The 18,678-nt window shown below is 42.7% G+C and overlaps 1 protein-coding gene across 3 annotated transcripts in view; it reads left to right on the top strand.

Annotated features, from left to right (window-relative positions):
- Positions 1–18,678, top strand: part of Eaat1 (Excitatory amino acid transporter 1) — a 341,314-nt gene that overhangs the window by 102,294 nt on the left and 220,342 nt on the right. For 2 of the 3 annotated variants that reach the window (XM_068226272.1, XM_067141367.2), the window contains exon 1: positions 15,249–15,354. The exons of the other annotated variant lie outside the window; for it this stretch is intronic. In XM_068226272.1, the coding sequence (XP_068082373.1) occupies positions 15,316–15,354 (39 nt within the window). In that variant the 5' untranslated portion in view covers positions 15,249–15,315. Of the gene's footprint in view, positions 1–15,248; positions 15,355–18,678 lie in introns of those variants that run through there. 3 annotated transcript variants of the gene reach the window in all.

Raw genomic sequence — 18,678 nt, 5'->3', positions numbered from 1 at the left:
AATGCAGATCAGTAGTGATTTATTGACAGGGTTGTGCCTTTTCATTTCTAAACTCCCAGTTGCATTGGTCGGGATTCGAACTACGGCGACCTTGTTGAGAAGCCAGTGGCGGTGCCAGTCTGTTATTACACCCCGTACAGTCCCAGTGTTTGGCTAGTGTGAAAATGGGAAACCACGGAAAACCAATTTCAGGGCTGCCGGCAGTGGGGTTCGAACCCACTATCTCCCGAATGCGAGCTCACTGCTGCGCGCTCCTAACCGCACGGTCAACTCGCCTGGTGTGTGGAAACATTATAATGGCCTGTACAGTATGGCGAACTCGCTTGATGTACCAGAAAAGAAAACACGAGCTGCTCGCTTCACCGCCCCTTTTTGTTTTTTGACCATTTTGGAAACTAGGATTAGTCCATTGTTGATCAGCTGAGTGGGCATGGCTGAGGAACCTGTCTGACAGCCTTGCTAAAGTGTTACGTGTAATAGTGTATGGACGTAGAACTGGGATGTGATTTAAATTCCTTCTGACCCCAAGTTGGCAGGTTCGATCCTGGCTCAGTCCGGTGATATTTGAAGGTGCTCAAATACGTAGATTTACTGGCACGTGAAACAATTCCTGCGGGACAACATTCTGGCACCTCGGCGTCTCCGAAAACCGTCATAAGTAGTTAGTTGGACGTAAATAAAAGGAACAATGATTTAAATTAATGTGCTACCCAAACATTCGTCTTCGCTCATGCATATTTGTTCGTTCATCCAAAACAAAAGCAAATTGGCCATCTCCTGTCTGCAATTAACGCTCGAGTCTCATTGACCAGGGAGCTGACTGTTATTCATGTGCTTGGCTGTAAACGAGGACTTAGTGTAGTTTTTCCACAAATCTAGTAAGTGATGACGCATAAGAATTCAACATGGTGATTAATCAATTAGCTGTAGGTTAAGTGGGTTAATAAGCCGGTGACTGGCACGTTGGGATAGTCCACCATTCCTCGACATCAAGAAGGTTAATTATACAGAAGCAGCCCGGGAACACTTGCCTCTGTACTTTGATGGTGGCTTGCTGCATCCATAAAGCACGCTTTTAAATGTATTTATTTATTTATTTATTTATTTATTTATTTATTTATTTATTTATTGCCTCATCTCGACCTTCCAGATTAATGTACGTTTTCTTTTGACTATTACATCTTCATTTCAAATTTCGGCAACTGCATGCTATATTTGAGACAGAATTCTCTCATTTGGGAATATTTTTGCCAGGTCCAATCTCTGGTGTCCAAACGGACCAATTAAAATGGCCTAGTAGCAAATGTTCTTGTGATTTCCAACTGTGGTACACAGTTACTTACTACTGGTACGAAATATTTTCATTTCGTGCCCTAAAGGTTACGCTTTCCATTTAAGGTTACACACAACTGAGGCGTTCATTTTGGAAATCGTGGGGTCGGTGCGGGAGATAGTTCGAATAATGAAAGTGTGCAAGTGATGTAGGTAGCACTGAGTAGCAGTGTTCAGTGGGTTGGTGGCCGTGTCACATACTAGGAACTGTCCCGTCATTCGCCTTAGTGAGGGATAACGAAAACCACGGAAAACCATTCTCAGGACAGCCGACGGTGGGGACCAAGCACTCTCCGTCTCTCGAATCCAGAGCTGTAGAGCCACGGTAGAGCCGAAATACAGAGCAGTCGAGTGGCCAGCGTTACGGCCGAAGCCGACTCAGCATCCGCCGATACTGTGAGGGAAGTGTCTGAACTGAGGAATCGCAGATCTTGCTGAAAATTTGCAGAGGTGCCGGAATTTTGCCCTGCAAGTGTTCTTTTATGTGCCGGTAAAGCTACCGACACGAGGAAGCACCTTCAAATACCACCGGACTGAACCCCGGTATCGAACATGTCAACTTGTAGTCAGAAGGCCAGCGCTCTACTATCTGAGCTACTCAGCCCGGCAAGTGGGACAGAGTGGCCAGCTCTATGCTCGGCCGCCTTTGTAAGCTCAGTGAATCCCTGTCTAAATTTCTCGACTTTTTGACGGGGAATCGAACCAAGTCTTTACGGGCACACTTGTTTCTTCTCAGTTAGGCTATATAGCCCTTGAATACAGTAAGTGTATTTCCAGTCAGTAAATAACGTGAAGAAACCTCAAGACCTCGGACTCCGCTAATACATAATTAAGAATTGCCGGGTTAAGTGGCTCAGACTCTAGAGTGCTGGCTTTTCAAGTCCAGGTTGGTGGTTTTGATTTCGGCTTAGTCCAGTGGTATTTGAAGTTGCTGAGATGATACGCCACCCTCGTATGGGTAGATTTACCATCACGTTAAAAACTCTTTGCGGAACTAAATTCCGGCACATCTGTGTTTCCAAAAACAGCAAATGTAATTAGTTCCACTTTAAAATTATTATTATTATTATTATTATTATTATTATTATTATTAGGCTCCTTGTCTTAAAATTCAGCGTCGCATCCCTCGGTTCAGAGGATCTTGGGTTCGATTCCTGGACAGGTAAGGGATTTAAACCGTGACCGGTTATACGATTGGACTTTGGGACTAAAGTACACACCGATTCATATATGCCACACACAATACACCACACTTCCAACCGGAATAGAAACACGCAATCGTGAATGCATCCCTCCACACAGAGTTAGTGGCAGGAAGGGTTCGCACCCACGACCCCATCAGGGTGTGGGAAAATGGGAAATAATAATAATAATACTACTACTAATAATAATAATAATAATAATAATAATAATAATAATAATAATAATAATAATAATAATAATAATAATATCTTTTATGTGCCGGTAAAGCTACCGACACGAGGTAGCACCTTCAAATTATTATTATTATTATTATTATTATTATTATTATTATTATTATTATTATTATTACATCAGAAACTATGCCATAGCGGTCGGAGTAGTGAGTAGTCACATCTTCCGTAGCCTTGCCAACTCTAAGAAGCCCAAGGTAGTATCACACGTGGATGAGGAAGGCAGAATCGAGTCTCGGTTCTATTTGTGGGAGGAATCAAGCTGGCTCGGGCAATTTGCCATTGACTCGGCTAATGTTTACTGCCACAGCCTACCCGACACTTTGATGGTACAGAGAGAGCAAGGCGGCACACGTCTTCTCTCATGTGTCTCTCAATACATCCTAATGAGTATGTGGTTGGCCTACATGCAACAGCCTCCTTCACGTGGAAGAAGATCGTTCCTGTAAGGGTCATCGCTTGGCGAAATAGGGGGCGTAGTTTCTACTCAGGGGGAGTGGGGCGTGGTAGCCGCGTGACAAAGTCACTGGCTTCCCATCGAGGTGGCCCTTGTTCAAAGCCTGGTCAATTTTGCAAATGAAAAGTCAAGTCTCTGTTGTTTGGATTTCCCCAGCTACAATCTCGATATCAACGTAAAACTACAGCTTGCTTTACGTGTTTCCTTTTGCTCTGAGAATCTTTCATCAGTCGCACTGAAAGAATGTCTTTGCAACATATGTTAGAACATTTCTTAAGGAAACATCTTCTCTTTTTTGGCCAGTGTCATAGGGTGAAAGAACATGGTCCAGGAAAGTATCGTGTGCGAAGACACACAGGCCATAGAAGTTTCCCGTAGTAGAAATACATCGCGGCCAAAGAGAAGTAATCAATTTTATGACAATAATTAACTGTTTAACGTCCCCTCAATTACTATAGATTTTAAGAGACGCCAGGGTGCCAAAATGTTGCCATGGAAAGGGGTTCTTTAATGTGCATGTAAATCTACTAACACGGATCTGTTGCATTTAAGCATTCTTAAAGACAACCGCCCGCCCTGGATTTAAATCATGGTATATTGAGCATAGAAAGCCTAGACAAGTACACTCCTTAAACGGTAAAATTAAATTGTTAATTTTTGTCCTGCTCCTCTCATTTTACCAGTAGCCAGGCACTCTGGGGGGTAAAAAAGGAAGGTGCCAATATTTATCACGAGTTGGCCCTGTGGTTTAGGGGTAGTGTGTTTTCCTTTTACCAGGGGGACCCAGTTTCGGTTCCTACCTAGTCTAACGACTTTGATCCATGATTGAAGGCTGGGACGGGTTCAGTTCACTCAGCCTGGCGTAAAATACCAACTGGTTGTTACGCACTGTCTTTTTTTTAATGCTACCACATCATGCGTATTCCTACGTTTCGGGATCTTGGTAAGATATCAGGAGTTTTAAATTAGTATTAATGATTAAGGCTAATTAATTTCGTGTGGCTATTTCTAGCCGAGTGCAGCCCTTGTAAGGCGGACCCCCCGATGAGGGTGGGCGGCATCTGCCATATGGAGGTACCTGCGTGTTATTGTGGAGGAGGATAGTGTTATGTGTGGTGTGTGAGTTGCAGGGATGTTGGGGACAGCACAAACGCCCAGCCCCCGGGCCATTAGAATTAACCAATAAAGGTTAAAATCCCCGACCCGGCCGGGAATCGAACCCGGGACCCTCTGAACCGAAGGCCAGTACGCTGACCATTCAGCCAACGAGTCGGACATGATTAAGGCTGAAGCCAAGGGATGTAACATTCTATGCAGAATCCACACAATTGAGACGTGACATTCCTTTTCGAAAATCTCACTTGCAATGACCAGAATTCGAATCACGGCCACATTGGTGAGTCACTTGGTTATCACGGCCGTACATTTACCTTCCTCGCCTCCGAGGTATAAGGTTTTATAATATAATAGACGGCTGCCGTCCATTTCTAACATAAATTCCTTCCTGTCTTTCACAGACTTAGGAGTTCTTATTTCAACTTCTTCTTCTCGATCGTTATTGGACTCCGCATAGATAGCGTATTTCAAATGACTAAACTTCAACTCTGATAGAAAGTGGCAGCGGTGGATAAACATAGGAATGAGCTCCTTGTTTTGCACATGCGTCAGAAAGGTACTGCTCTCTCTCTCCGGTAGAGAATATGTTGTGAAACAGAAAGAGACAAGTCGATCTTAGATGCTAGTAATATTATTTTAGATCTCTCAACTGCCGTTGTTACATACTTAACTGACAAAAGATCGCTGAGGTGCATTTTAAACCAATTTAAAAACTAAAGAATTCATTGTCCGCCTCTGTGGGGTAGTGGTTAGTGTGATTAGCTGCCACCCCCGGAGGCCCTGGTTCGATTTCTAGCTCTGCCATGAAATTTGAAAAGTAGTACGAGAGCTGGAACGGGGTCCACTCAGCCTCGGGAGGTCAACTGAGTAGAGGTGGGTTTGATTCCCAGCTCCGCCATCCTGGAAGTGGTTTTCCGTAGTTTCCCACTTCTACCCCAGGCAAATGCCGGGATGGTACCTAACTTAAGGCCACGGCCGCTTCCTTCCCTCTTCCTTGTCTATCCCTTCCAATCTTCCCATCCCCCACCAAGGCCCCTGTTCAGCATAGCAGGTGAGGCCGCCTGGGTGAGGTACTGGTCATCCTCCCCAGTGGTATCACGCTCCAGGACACTACCCTTGAGGCGGTAGAGGTGGGATCCCTCGCTGAGTCTGAGGGAAAAACCAACCCTGGAGGGTAAACAGATTAAGTAAGAAAAGAAAGAATTCATTGCTTTATTTGGTACAGAAAGACAGGAAACGAATCTGGCAAGTCGTAAACCACATTACAAAACACTACAATGTGTTTATTATTATTATTATTATTATTATTATTATTATTATTATTATTATTATTATTATTATTATTATTATACCTTCGGAAACCGCTATATGATAATCTTGTGGGAGAAACACTGACTCGTAGCACATATATAATTGAGGGCGTGAATTCTTGGAAATTGCACAATTGCACAATTGAACTTGCACAATATTGAACTTTAGAAGACAGAACCTTCCCAGCAAAGTTCTAAGCTGAAGTATTTCACATAGCGGTTTTCGCAGGTGTAAACGATGATATATTAAAGGCTAACGCTGCATACGTTAATGGTTATTTTTTCAGTTTTCTCGGATCTATTTTAACGTTGTTATGCAATTCGTAAAGTCTGGCTAAGTGGATCCCAAAGAACAGTTTTTCACGTGGTGGGTTTTTCGGAAAAACCACCTCTAACAACTTGATGGTAAAAAAATATCGAGTTTTGGACTTTTTCATTTTCTTTCCCCCGACCCAGAAAACTAGAGGCGTTTTGTGTCAAAACGTAAATTCCGCAAAACTTACTGCATACTCTTCTAAAAGGTTTTAATTTTAATTTCGTGTGGCTATTTCTAGCCGAGTGTTGCCCTTGTAAGGCAGACCCTCCGATGAGGGTGGGCGGCATCTGCCATATGTTGGTAACTGCGTATTATTGTGGTGGAGGATAGTGTTTTGTGTGGTGTATGAGTTGCAGGGATGCTGGGGACAGCACAAACGCCCAGCCCCCGGACCATTGGAATTAACCAATTAAGGTTAAAATCCCGGACCCGGCCGGGAATCCAATCCGGGACCCTCTGAACCGAAGGCCAGTACGCTGACCATTCAGCCAACGAGTCGGACTTCTAAAAGGTATCGTGTACAGATAATGGCTAATTTGGAACAAGGTACTAAAACGCTCCCTATTTTGTCAGTAGGCAGTGGAACCGAGCATCACGAGGGCCATGCCAAATGAGGCAACATGATGTACTTGGAGCATTATCCAGTCTTTACGATCAGAGTGTGCTTAGAGAATAATGTGGTTTGCATGCCTTACAGTTTAAAGAGCTATGCCACAGTAAAACTCCAAAAGAAGTCATAAAATAATGTACATTAAAATTGGAAAAATGGGATAGAAAAGGAGCTGGAACACGGATTCACACCTCTTTCCGTTCTAGGAAAATCTACAATAAGTTGCAAATTTGCGATTTCCACTTAAAGAAATCGCCAATAATATTTCCACCTAGAACCCGTTCTATTTTTCCATTGAAACGATTTATTGCTTGTAACTCTGTAATATATACGCGCGGATGAGAAATGGTATTAATTTAGAAGAGTGGTTTAATTTATAATCGGTGCGTCAGTCGTCTTGGCCTTGACTGTGCGAGGGCCGTCTTGGATGTGAAAATTAATGACCGGGAACCAAGTGGGTAACAGTGAAAAGAACATTTCAGAAAATATTCGGTATCCCTGCATCTATTCGAGGAATATTCTTGAAATTTGGCCCGTACGCTACAATATTATTATGCGTTTCGTCTGGGTCAAGAAATGATTGTTTATATCAGACGTCATCACGTTGTTGCTCTAGGGAGCCGGTGTTACTTGCTCCGCTCGGGACGGGTGTTGGTCACGTGACAAGAGAGCAGCAGTCAGGCGGGTTGCATACCGTGGCCGTACTGTACTTGCGCCACTGGCCTTCAGTACATACTACGTCATGCACTTCCCCTACTTGCCCGCCAAGGTGCTCTCGTTCCTCGAGAGCGGGGAGCAAACTGGCTCGGAAGGCATTTCGCTCTCGACTGACGACGCCTGGTTTATACAATCTGTGATTAATGGATTTTCAACATTTTGTTACCATATCTTTAAAAAAAAGAATCCCCTAAAATGAAGCTAAAAATGGGCAAATTTTTCACTCGTTCTTGCTAGCAAAGATTTTCTTCTAGAGGATGAACCACCATGAGATTCACGGGTATATTTACATACATTTCAGAAAAATTCAAAATATATGAGTTCGGCGGCTTTTTTCTGTACATTTTATATTAAATATGACCATCTGGTTCATTCTCGGAAAAAGCTGGATCTGAAGAATTCTGCAAAATGTTAAGTGATTCATCCGATTAAGTTATAAATTGAGGTGGCCCTGAAGATGGTTTTCAGTGGTTTCCTGTATTCTCACTAGGCAAATGTCGCTGCTGTACCTTAATTAAATCCACGGCCGCTTCCTTCCTACTCCTAGCCCTTTCCTATCCCATTGTCGCGATCAAACCTATCTGAATCGTTGCGACGTAAAGCAAATTGTGAAATAAAAAGTTATATGTCTCAGGGCAGGCCTTTCCAACTCGAGCACTTAGTGCTGGGGCACACCAGCGCTGCACTCAGCAGCACTGTTCCCCCCTTCCCCACCTACCCCTCGCAGTGGTCGGTGCATGTGTGCGTAAGAGACAGTACATTCATTCTCATTATCTGTGTGTGTGTCATTCTCAGTAGAATCTATTCGCGTCGGTTGTGAGTTCGGATTCCACTGGTGTCTGGTTGGTCATTTTTGTTCTGTACTTAACATCTCTTCCACACGTACTAAATGTACGTAACACGACATAATAGGTTGAAAGTCGGTTTCGATTACAATGCGGTCGTGAAAATTCAATATTCATTGACTTGGCCCTCAACGGGCAACATAAACGCACTCTACAGTGTGGTGGTAGTAGTACCAGACTTGTAGCTTAGATCCTTTCCAACAGAACAAAGATGGCCTAGGCCACCATAGCTCAATTGGTAGAGCAACCGACGCGAAATCGGGAGGTTGTGGGTTCGGATCCCACTGGTGTCTGGTTGGCCATTTTTGTTCTGTACTTAACATCTCTTCCACACATACTAAATGTACGTAACACAACCTAATAGGTTGAAAGTCGGTTTCGACATGCCAAATGTTTAGTGTGCTACAGAGAGTTAATTTGTTTTAAAAAACACAATTTGGAACGGCACTATAGTGCCAACCACAGGGATGATTATGGCGATTTGACAGACGCCAATCGCCAATCAAAGTTCGAAGAATTGAAGGAACATTTCAAGCACCACTATTCTGTAAATATTATTGTTTTAATTTTAAAATGCTTGTTTACAAACGGGAATGAATAAATGATTTAATTATCTGAAGAACACTATAATTGTGAAGTGCCGTATTTTTGTGTGACAGGAGGAAGAGGAGAGTGAGCTTGGTAGACCTATTTTGCGAGCAAGCTACAAATGTTGCGATGCGAATTGCCAAAGCTGGGAAACCCTTCGCGAAAAGGAATTTAATCAAGGAGTGCCTAATGGACGCGGCGGCATGTATTTGTCCTACGGAGCTAGTTGAGAAATTTGACAAATTCTCTTTTTCTTCACAAAGTCTGGTTCGCACACTGGACGATATGGCCTTTGATATGGAACAGCATTTAATGTAGAAGGCAGCAAATTTTGTATCATTTTCCATCATCCTCGACGAATCAGCTGACACTGCGGACACAGGTCAGCTCGTTATTCTCATTCGAGGGGTGTATGATAATCTTCGGGTCACCGAGGATTTCCTAGACTTGGTAGTTCTCAAAAACACCACTATCGATTTCTATATTTTCCAAGCAGTGCAGGGTGTTTTTGAGTCAAATGGATTAAAATGGGAGCGATTGACGAGTGTAACGACGGATGGAGCTCCTGCTTTACGTGGTCTACGCCCGGGGTTCCTCAGCTATGTAAAAGTAAAAATGGCTGAGAATGGTAGTAACCTAATGGCGGCGATCCATTGCTTGATACACCAGGAGGCAATCTGTGCAAAAGTGGCCAAGTTTAAAGACGTTATGGGAAAGGTTGTGCGAATGGTAAATTATCTTCGCTCCCATGGACTCACGCACCGTCAATTCAAAGAGTTCTTGGATGACATCGAAGCGGGATCCGGATATCTCGTACCGTGCAGAAGTAAGATGGCTGAACGAAACGAAGGTGCTTCATCGTGTTTTTTGTTTGCGGATCGCAATAGATACCTTTTGTGATATGAAAGGGCGGCCCGAAGTTCTTCTGCGTGATCCTAAGTGGGTGGCGGACTTGGCATATCTGCGATATGGTGCAAAAAATTCAAGCGTTCAAAAGAAAATTGATTTTGTGGGAAAACCAGTTGCGTGCAAGGAACACAGGACATTTTCCATTGCTTGAAACAGTGAAAAAAGGTGTCGCTCTGATGAGTACTTGCAGGTAGATCGCCAACTACAAGAAGAGTTTGAAAAGAGATTTTGAGGATTTTCAGAACTCCAAGGGGTATTAGATGTATTTGTTCGACCATTTCCTCTTAGCTATTTCAATTAGAGTTGATTGAACTGCAGTGCAATGGTCGTCTTAAAGACCGCTTTCTAATATCACGAAGTTAGAAGAATTTGACAGCGGCTTTCTGCAAGAATTATTCCCTCTTTTGTATAAACATGCATGTAAAGTTCTGTCAATGTTCGGCTCAACGTACATTTGTGAGCGTTTCTTTTCGCTTCTTAAGCTTGCCAAAAGTAAACATCGTGCAACGATGAGCGATAGAAACTTGACCAATTGTTTAAAAATAGCTGTGTCCAGAAATATTGTACCCAATTTGGAGAGGATTCTTTGCTCCAAAACTAAAAGCTCGTAAAAACGACTGAGCAAAAGTCACTCAAGGTCTGTACTATCTGTTCATATTGGTAAAATTTTGTTGGATTTTCCTCTCAAATGTGTTCAAATTTCAGTTTTGAATAAATCACATTATTCCTTACTTTTTTTGTTATTTGCTTTACGTCGCACCGACACAGATAGGTCTTATGGCGACGATGGGACAGGAAAGGCTTAGGAGTGGGAAGGAAGCGGCCGTGGCCTGAATTAAGGTACAGTCCCAATACTTTCCTGGTGTGAAAATGGGAAACCACGGTAAACCATCTTCAGGGCTGCCGACAGTGTGCGAGCTCACAGCTGCGCTCCCCTAACCGCACGGTCAACTCGCCCGGTATATTCTTTACTTCACACTTGAGTTGGTTTCTTGCACATTCTATACATCGGAGTGCCATTCGATTTATTTATTTATTTATTTATTTATTTATTTATTTATTTATTTATTTATTCACGAAGCACAAGATACAGCTACACTGAGCAAATTTCACTTACACTGTCAACAGACTAATTAACAAATGTAAACTTTCATAATAAAATATAACAAACATAACAAAATATAACAAGATCAGGCACACAGCCTACTAATAAGAACTGTTCAAATGGAAAACCATGAGAATGTCCATGTTCATAGCCAAGTCGTCGTGGGTCAAGATGACGGTATAATCCCTTCACAACTTATCTTTAAGAGACTAATTACACCCCTTTCGAATATGCTTTTATTTGATGCTGTGTCAAGCTCTTGTCTCCTATTAAAGAGTGTTGGGACGCGGATTAGGAAAGATCGTTGAAATATTGAGTGTACCGGGCGAGTTGGCCGTGCGCGTAGAGGCGCGCGGCTGTGAGCTTGCATCCGGGAGATAGTAGGTTCGAATCCCACTATCGGCAGCCCTGAAAATGGTTTTCCGTGGTTTCCCATTTTCACACCAGGCAAATGCTGGGGCTGTACCTTAATTAAGGCCACGGCCGCTTCCTTCCAACTCCTAGGCCTTTCCTGTCCCATCGTCGCCATAAGACCTATCTGTGTCGGTGCGACGTAAAGCCCCTAGCAAAAAAAAAAAAAATATTGAGTGCTGAGTGTGGGGAACGTGGAGTAGGTCTTTGGTTCTGGTGGAGCGGGAAGGAACACGGAGAGAGAAGAGTGAGACAAGATTTTCCGAGCGGTAATGCCCCTTTAAGACACCGTGGAGGAAATTCAGGTCAGCTACCTTTCGCCTGATGTGCAGCGTAGATAGATTTCTGAGCTTGGGGTTTCTGTTCCTTACAATTGCAGCAAAGAAGGACACTGCTCTGTCTAACTGGGTGTGTTTGTTATGGAAAAAACAGCCCTATCAATATGATGTCAACAATCCCACAAAAGCTGTCGGCCGCACGACTGTAAGTACGTATCTAGTCAGCACGGTCCGAACATGTCCGTCTGTTTCAGGTCTGTAGGGTGGTAGGGGAAGGAGCTCTAGTCTGACTGCCCAGTGCACCCCGAGCGCGGCCGCGCTCTCCGCTGAATCTCCTGGCCAGAGAGAAGGCGTCACTTTCTGGTTGATCCACCTCTCCCCTTCGGGGAAGGGAATGAAGACCTTTCCTAGGTCCTAGGTCCGCGCTCTCCGAGCGCAATGACTGGATGGCCCTGTTCTAGCACATCCAGATGCATCCTCTTTGCTGACTCAGCCAGTTCTACTTTTTTTCTTCGATAAGCCTTATTAATATTGATAGCTCACCATCGAATTCCATTTCGTTCGCCAAGTTGTTTCCAAGGAGTTCCTCGCCTGTCAAATGGGAGTGGGACTCCGTTACTCCCATAGGTCCGAGGCTTGATTAAAATGTTCTCAGCTCGGTAAATTCATGAAGCAGGATGCTACCCTACTTACACATAGCCCAAGTGAGGATCTTTCCCCTAAGGGGTTGGGGGCCACCGGTTGACTGTATAGCCCTAGCCGCCACGTAAAGAAGGCCATGACTCAGAATATGTCCGAGATGCCCACTCCCATTCCGTAGCAACTGGTATCCCGACTCCCAGGACCATTTACTAGGCCACTGAGCCGTTGCCTATGGTTCACGAACTGGAACGTGACTACAGTAACCCACACCATGAACCATTTTTCACAAGACTCTGTAAATAACCTCAAAGAGAATGCCATTTCAGTGCAAAACTAAATAATAATAATAATAATAATAATAATAATAATAATAATAATAATAATAATAATAATGTTATTGGCTTTACGTCCCACTAACCACTTTTACAGTTTCGGAGACACCGAGGTGCCGGAATTCAGTCCCGCAGCAGTTCTTTTACGAGCCAATGAATTTAACGACACGACGCTGACGTATTTGAGCACCTTCAAATACCACCGGACTGAGAGGGGATTGAACCTGCAGAGTTGGGGTCAGAAGGCCAGCGCCTCAACAGTGTGAGCCACTCAGCCCGGCAAGGCCACAAAAGATTACAAAATACACAATTGGTTGTAAACTTTCCCCTAGCACCATCTTCAAGTATAGTCCCAATTAATTAGAAATACACACGCCAGTACACTGCCACAGCAACGCGCTTGTTTGAGTAAGTACTGCACACGGGGCTCATAACCAAGATTATCCTAGTTACTAAATGAAGCAACAAGACTCTCAGAATAATGAACAAGACTTAATCGTATTACTCACCACTGATACACTTAAGCCGCAGTATGATGTACAATAACGTGCATATGGTGGCGTAAAAACAACAATCCTTTCAAACAGTTTGAAATCACTGAAGAATTGTGTTAAGTATCCAGTAATATACCGTACCACGTTTACATTCGAACTTCCTATTGAATTTCGCGATATGATTTGTTGTTATTTTTCTCTCATGAGCTTTCTTACAAGTTACTTTACGTCGCACCGACACATGTAGGTCTTGTCGCGATCATGGGATAGGAGGGGGAAGTAAACGACAGAGGCCTTATTCAAGGTACAGTCCCAACATTTGCTGTACATTTGTCTGGTGTGAACATGGGATCTAATGAAAGCGTCCCGTCTACTTCTGGTCGGGAGTCTGTTTGCATGTATTATCTCTAGAATTACCACAGTTATGCAAGCAAATTGGTACCATCTTCAGGACTGCCGGCAATGGGGTTCGAACCCACTATCTGCCGAATGCAAGCTCACAGCCTGCGCGCCCCTAACTACAAGGCCATTTCGCTCGATGGTGTATGTTTCCATGTGCGCATTCGTATGTATCGGTCCTGTACCCACAAGGCATGGTACAAAGCGTTCATTGCGTAGAGGATGTAGTGAGGAATATTCAACTAGTTTGTACACCCCAGGACGAAGATCGTGTAAATGTGACTCTGGCCGACACAGCCTACGCGAAATGGGTCTTCCATAGCTAGAAACGAAAGTGGTACACGTGTTTATCTTTTATTAATAAATGCGTATTGCCAGAAATTAAAATAACATATCGCTACAAGAATGACGTGTGACCTCTGAAGAGGCTTGGTGTACGCCGTATAGACGACGTGTACGTCTGTGAGGATAAGGCCCTGTCTAAGAGGAATTCTAATGTTGAGGGCGGTAGAAACTCCCATTCCGCGAGCCAGAGGAATTAACCAACAAAATACTCCTTGAAATGGCAGGGAATCGAACCCGGGAGCCCTTGGACAAATGGCCAGCACGACAACCATTTAGCCATGGAGCCGAACAGAATAGTAGGGAAATGTGGAGAACAATTCGCAGTTCAAGGAGTAGATCAGAACTCGAATGAGATTTCCCGGTGATATTGTCATTTTATTTGAGTCTACATAGAACCTGGATAATTTGATGAATGGCATGGGCACAGTTTTGGAGAAAGAGTGTAAGACGAAAATAAATGAATCTAAAACAAAAGTGATGGAATGTAGTCGAATAAAGACGGGTTATGCGGGAAAGAACAAGATAGATGAACATTGTTATTTGGCTAGTAGAATAACCAGGGTTGGCATAAAAGGTAGGTTAGTCCAGGCAAGGAAGGATTTCCTTATTTGATCATCTCAAACACAGACGTATTAGAACGATGTGTCTGAAGACTTCTGAATGGATCATGAATGTGTGTGGAAGCGACATGTGAATGATACATTGGTGCACAAAGAAAGAGAGTAGAAGCTTCTTAAATATGGTGTTACAGAATAATCTTGAAGATAAAGAGAGTAGATCAGGCTACAAATGAAGAGGTACTGAATCAACGTAACGAAGGTAGAACAATTTGACGAAATATTGACCGGAAGAGGAGACACCCGGGAAATGTTCAGTTAGCTTTTTAGTAACGTTAACGGAGTAAGAATTGTAGATGGAGGCCAAAACATGAATATAACTGGCGGATTAGTGTGGCTGCAGTATTTAAATGTTACGTAGAGCTGTAGAATAAGTTGCATCAAACCAGTCTATGGATTGCCTACACAAAAACAAATTGTCGATGAAGTGGAAACTGTGTCTGAATCTTCAACAAGATATCACTTTTGTGCTCACATCATTTTTCACACGGAGAATGTTAATGAATCTGGTTCAAAATAACTGTACTCTACTGTATTTATAGAATTCAGACAAGATACAATAATTATATATAATCAGAGTAATCCAAAAGTTACTATTTTACTACTAAAGGAGAAAGCGGAAAAATGAAGAAAAGAAAATTTACAGACCATAAAGGAAGAGGAAGGACGCTTCTCATCAGGATGCTCTACGTGACATCTTCTATAATATATGAGCAGGAAAAGTCAGGTTCTTACGTGCATGCACTATTAAGTTTGAAACGAGGACCACACCCCACTGTGTGACGAGTTGCCCAGTATGGTTAGTGACTACCTGTAATATTACGACGTAATTATTGTAAAGCCCTCGTTTGTGCCAATTACATCGCACGATTTCTTGAATATGAGGCTTAATAGAGACACGTCCAGACTCGCTGGCTGCGAAGGTGTCTTGTTTCGTAAGCCTTACGTCACTGTACTCTCTCTCAGTCAACATAGCATCTCAGATCGAATCTCAGCCTCCAGTGAAGTGGGTGTCCTTCACATCGCGCTGTACACACAACGTCTTACGAGTATCTTTCAATGAATCAACACAGAAATTTAAGCCGAAATTTACAAAATGTAAGTACAATTAATTACTTAACTCATAACATATAATTCACCGTCATCACTCTGCCACACTTTCATTGAACCTCAATTCAATATTGTTTGTGGATGGACCTATTTGTCATGTTTCATCACTAGATCGTAACAGCTCCCCAGTAAAAATGCTAATTTTCCACTGGTATGATAATTGAGAAATTAGTGAAGGTAATAGTAGTGTCTGAGTGTTACTCTTTGATTTCAAGTTTCCTTCGCGCCTATCACCTTGGAAGATCTCGAGAAATAGAAGAAACACTGAAGGTGATACCATTAGGGCATAGTTATCAAATTATTTGATATATTTCGTTCACTTTAAAGCAACCATTTTATGTCAGAATTACTTTCTTCTTCCTGTGAGGGGCCTGGAGTATCTTCGGGTATAAGCCAAGCGTACTTTGCTGTACCTGCTCTAATGGTGTGTGTACTGGGAATTGTGATTTGGAAGGAATTTCCTTTCTCTCATTATTGATTTACCGAGACCGAATGTCCCATTCCAGTCTGTTATGCATGGTAGATCCGGGAATATCACGATGGCGGACGTTAAACATAGCTTCTTTTTAGGTGGTCGCTTTTTCATTGCATTAAGTTGAACGTCGTCCTCCTAACCACCTGGGGATGTCTAACATTTCAAGTTCTTTCCTATTTTAATATATCCGTATTACTTCAGATTATAACTGCCACCTGCGTAGTCGTTATTGGCCCACTGGATTGAGAAAGATTCACGCCAGCAGCCAAAATCTCTCTGGGGGTATTCTGCGAGGAGGAGAGAATTCATGCCTGTTGGTTATCAGATATTAATAATGTGAAGAGTTTAACAAGCTCAGATCCATCTCTGGTGAATCTACAATTTGCAGTATTGTATGTCTTCTAGTTTTTGTAGAACAAGCTTGTTGCTATCATAAATCTATCTCAGCACCACTTATGACTTCAACCATATGAAAGCAACAAAGATATGTATGGGTGGCACTAGTAGCACCAGATCTTCTGCAGCCAGTCCTGGTAATAATGTTTGAAGATGTCGCTTGTGGAGTCGGCTATGTGTCAATTTCAGTGAATTTGGCAGGCTTATGCTCTAACACCTTTCATTTGATGCATAAGGCAATAGGGATCCATCTCACTTCATATGTTCTTTCGTATGCTTCTTCAGTGACGTCTTGGCTTTCTACTGTTCGGTAGCTGATAGTAAAACTCTTCGGGATTCGACCACCCTTTGGGTTGAGGAATCGACAGAAACTATCAACATCTAACTTCCACTCAATTACCATGGCTCTAAGAAACGCTGGAGCGCAACAAGTTTGACCTTTGGAAATCTGTAAACGTTCATCATTCTCAGTTAAACACTCGTATGTTCCAACCAACTGCGCCAGAATTCAATCTCACAAACTCCAGCGTAGGAACAGAGCGCCTAATGTGATCTGAGTACATTCTTAACAATGAAAAGTATTCAAAAACGCAATTATGACATAGATTATAGAGCCGTAGTCAGGTGCAGTTTTAGTTTTCTGTCGAAAGTTCGTTCACGTGAAAGTTACGTTGGACTCATTTTACTTGGGCGACTTCACAATTCAAGTGATATTACCATCTTGTACCAATTGCTGTTCTTGATATGTTTACGTTGTTTGGAAGCAATGAAGAATGTGATTGTCTGACCTGTGTACAAACTAGTATATGTGTAGTTTCGTTGTAAATGCTAAACCGTGTCCTCCTTCTTAGTGACCATGCAAATGCAGGATATGTAGTGTAAATATGAGAGTGTATATTTTGATAATGTGTGTATATGTAGATACAATGGCTTTCTACAGCCTCACAAGGAATCATACAATATCTCTCGATTGCAGAAAAATACATTTGTTACCACTTATTAGTATTAATAATAATAAAAATCCCCCCACGGCACTTAACGCCCTTGAAAGGGCTTTGGCCTGCCCAGCGACCGCTGCTCAGCCCGAAGGCCTGCGGATTACGAGGGGCCGTGTGGTCAGCACAACGCATCCTCTCGGCCGTTATTCTGGGTTTTCGAGACCGGGGCCGCCATCTTACCGTCAGACAGCTCCTCAATTCTAATCACGTAGGCTGAGTGGACCACGAACCAGCCCTCAGGTCGAGAGAAAAGTCCCTGACCTGGCCTTGAATCGCACCCGGGGCCTCCGGGCGAGAGGCAGGCACGCTACCCCTACACCACGGGGGCGGTAATAATAATAATAATAATAATAATAATAATAATAATAATAATAATAATAATAATCTATCTGTGTGTAAGAGGCTAGAGTAGGGTATTTTATTCTGAAGGAAGGCCCTTTAATGTGCTCCAAGTCCACAAATACGGATCTATTAAATGCCAATCGAATTAACCGGGATTCGACTGCATAACCCTGAAGCGTGGAGGAAACTTGTAACGAACAGACCGTATTGGTTCGATTACTGCTGTCCAACATTTTTATCTTTGATATGAAGTTCCAGAACGATGTTAAATCTACCTCACGAGGACTAAACCACTATTTGATTTGAAAAATGGTCACCGTTATCACGAGACCTGATATTAAACGGTGGTGTTATGCAACATTGACCTTGTGGCACCCACGTCTCTTCCAAGAAGAAAGTCGTAGTCTTAACCACGGAGAAAACTTCCTTCATTTCTTCGCATGAACAGATCTTTAGGGCTAAGCAATGTGACGTGTCTAGACTGGAAGTTATGGCAGTTGATCTCCTTGATACCAAGAATTAAAACAAGACCTCTTTTATAACACGAAACATCCACTCTTTCCTTTCGTACACTGCTAAAACGATGTTTATATCATAAAAACGGAGATATATTATGGCAGAACCTTGCAATGATTATCGCATTGCTCTCGGCCACGAGAAGGACGATACAGAACGCTGTTGAGGTGAGATTCCATCTTCTCACAAGAAAGGAACATAATAACCAACAGGCTAAATCTTAATTATGAAAACTCAATTGAAAGAGAAGAAATATTAATATTGGAACTGAATTCTGGTGAAGTAGTGGCTTGCTTTAATTCCTAGAGAACTATAGATTGGAGTTCGTTGATCAAAGTGTTGGAAATTTTATGTTCCGGGACACACGTGTCACGAGTGTGTGAGGTATAATACGAGGAAGATCTTCTTCATGAGATCAGTAAATCTCCTTGATGACAAGAATTAAAGCACCTCTCGTACAACCTGGAATTTCCGCTCTTTTCAATCAATCAATCAATCAATCAATCAATCAATCAATCAATCAATCAATCAATCAATCATCATTGATGTGCATTTAGGGCTGTCACCCTCAGATGCAGATTCCCT

The sequence above is a fragment of the Anabrus simplex genome, chromosome 2 (assembly GCF_040414725.1).
Source record: "Anabrus simplex isolate iqAnaSimp1 chromosome 2, ASM4041472v1, whole genome shotgun sequence".
Lineage (NCBI taxonomy): Eukaryota > Metazoa > Arthropoda > Insecta > Orthoptera > Tettigoniidae > Anabrus > Anabrus simplex.
The sequence above is the reverse complement of the archived record's forward strand: the minus strand, read 5'-3'. Positions and strand labels throughout refer to the sequence as shown.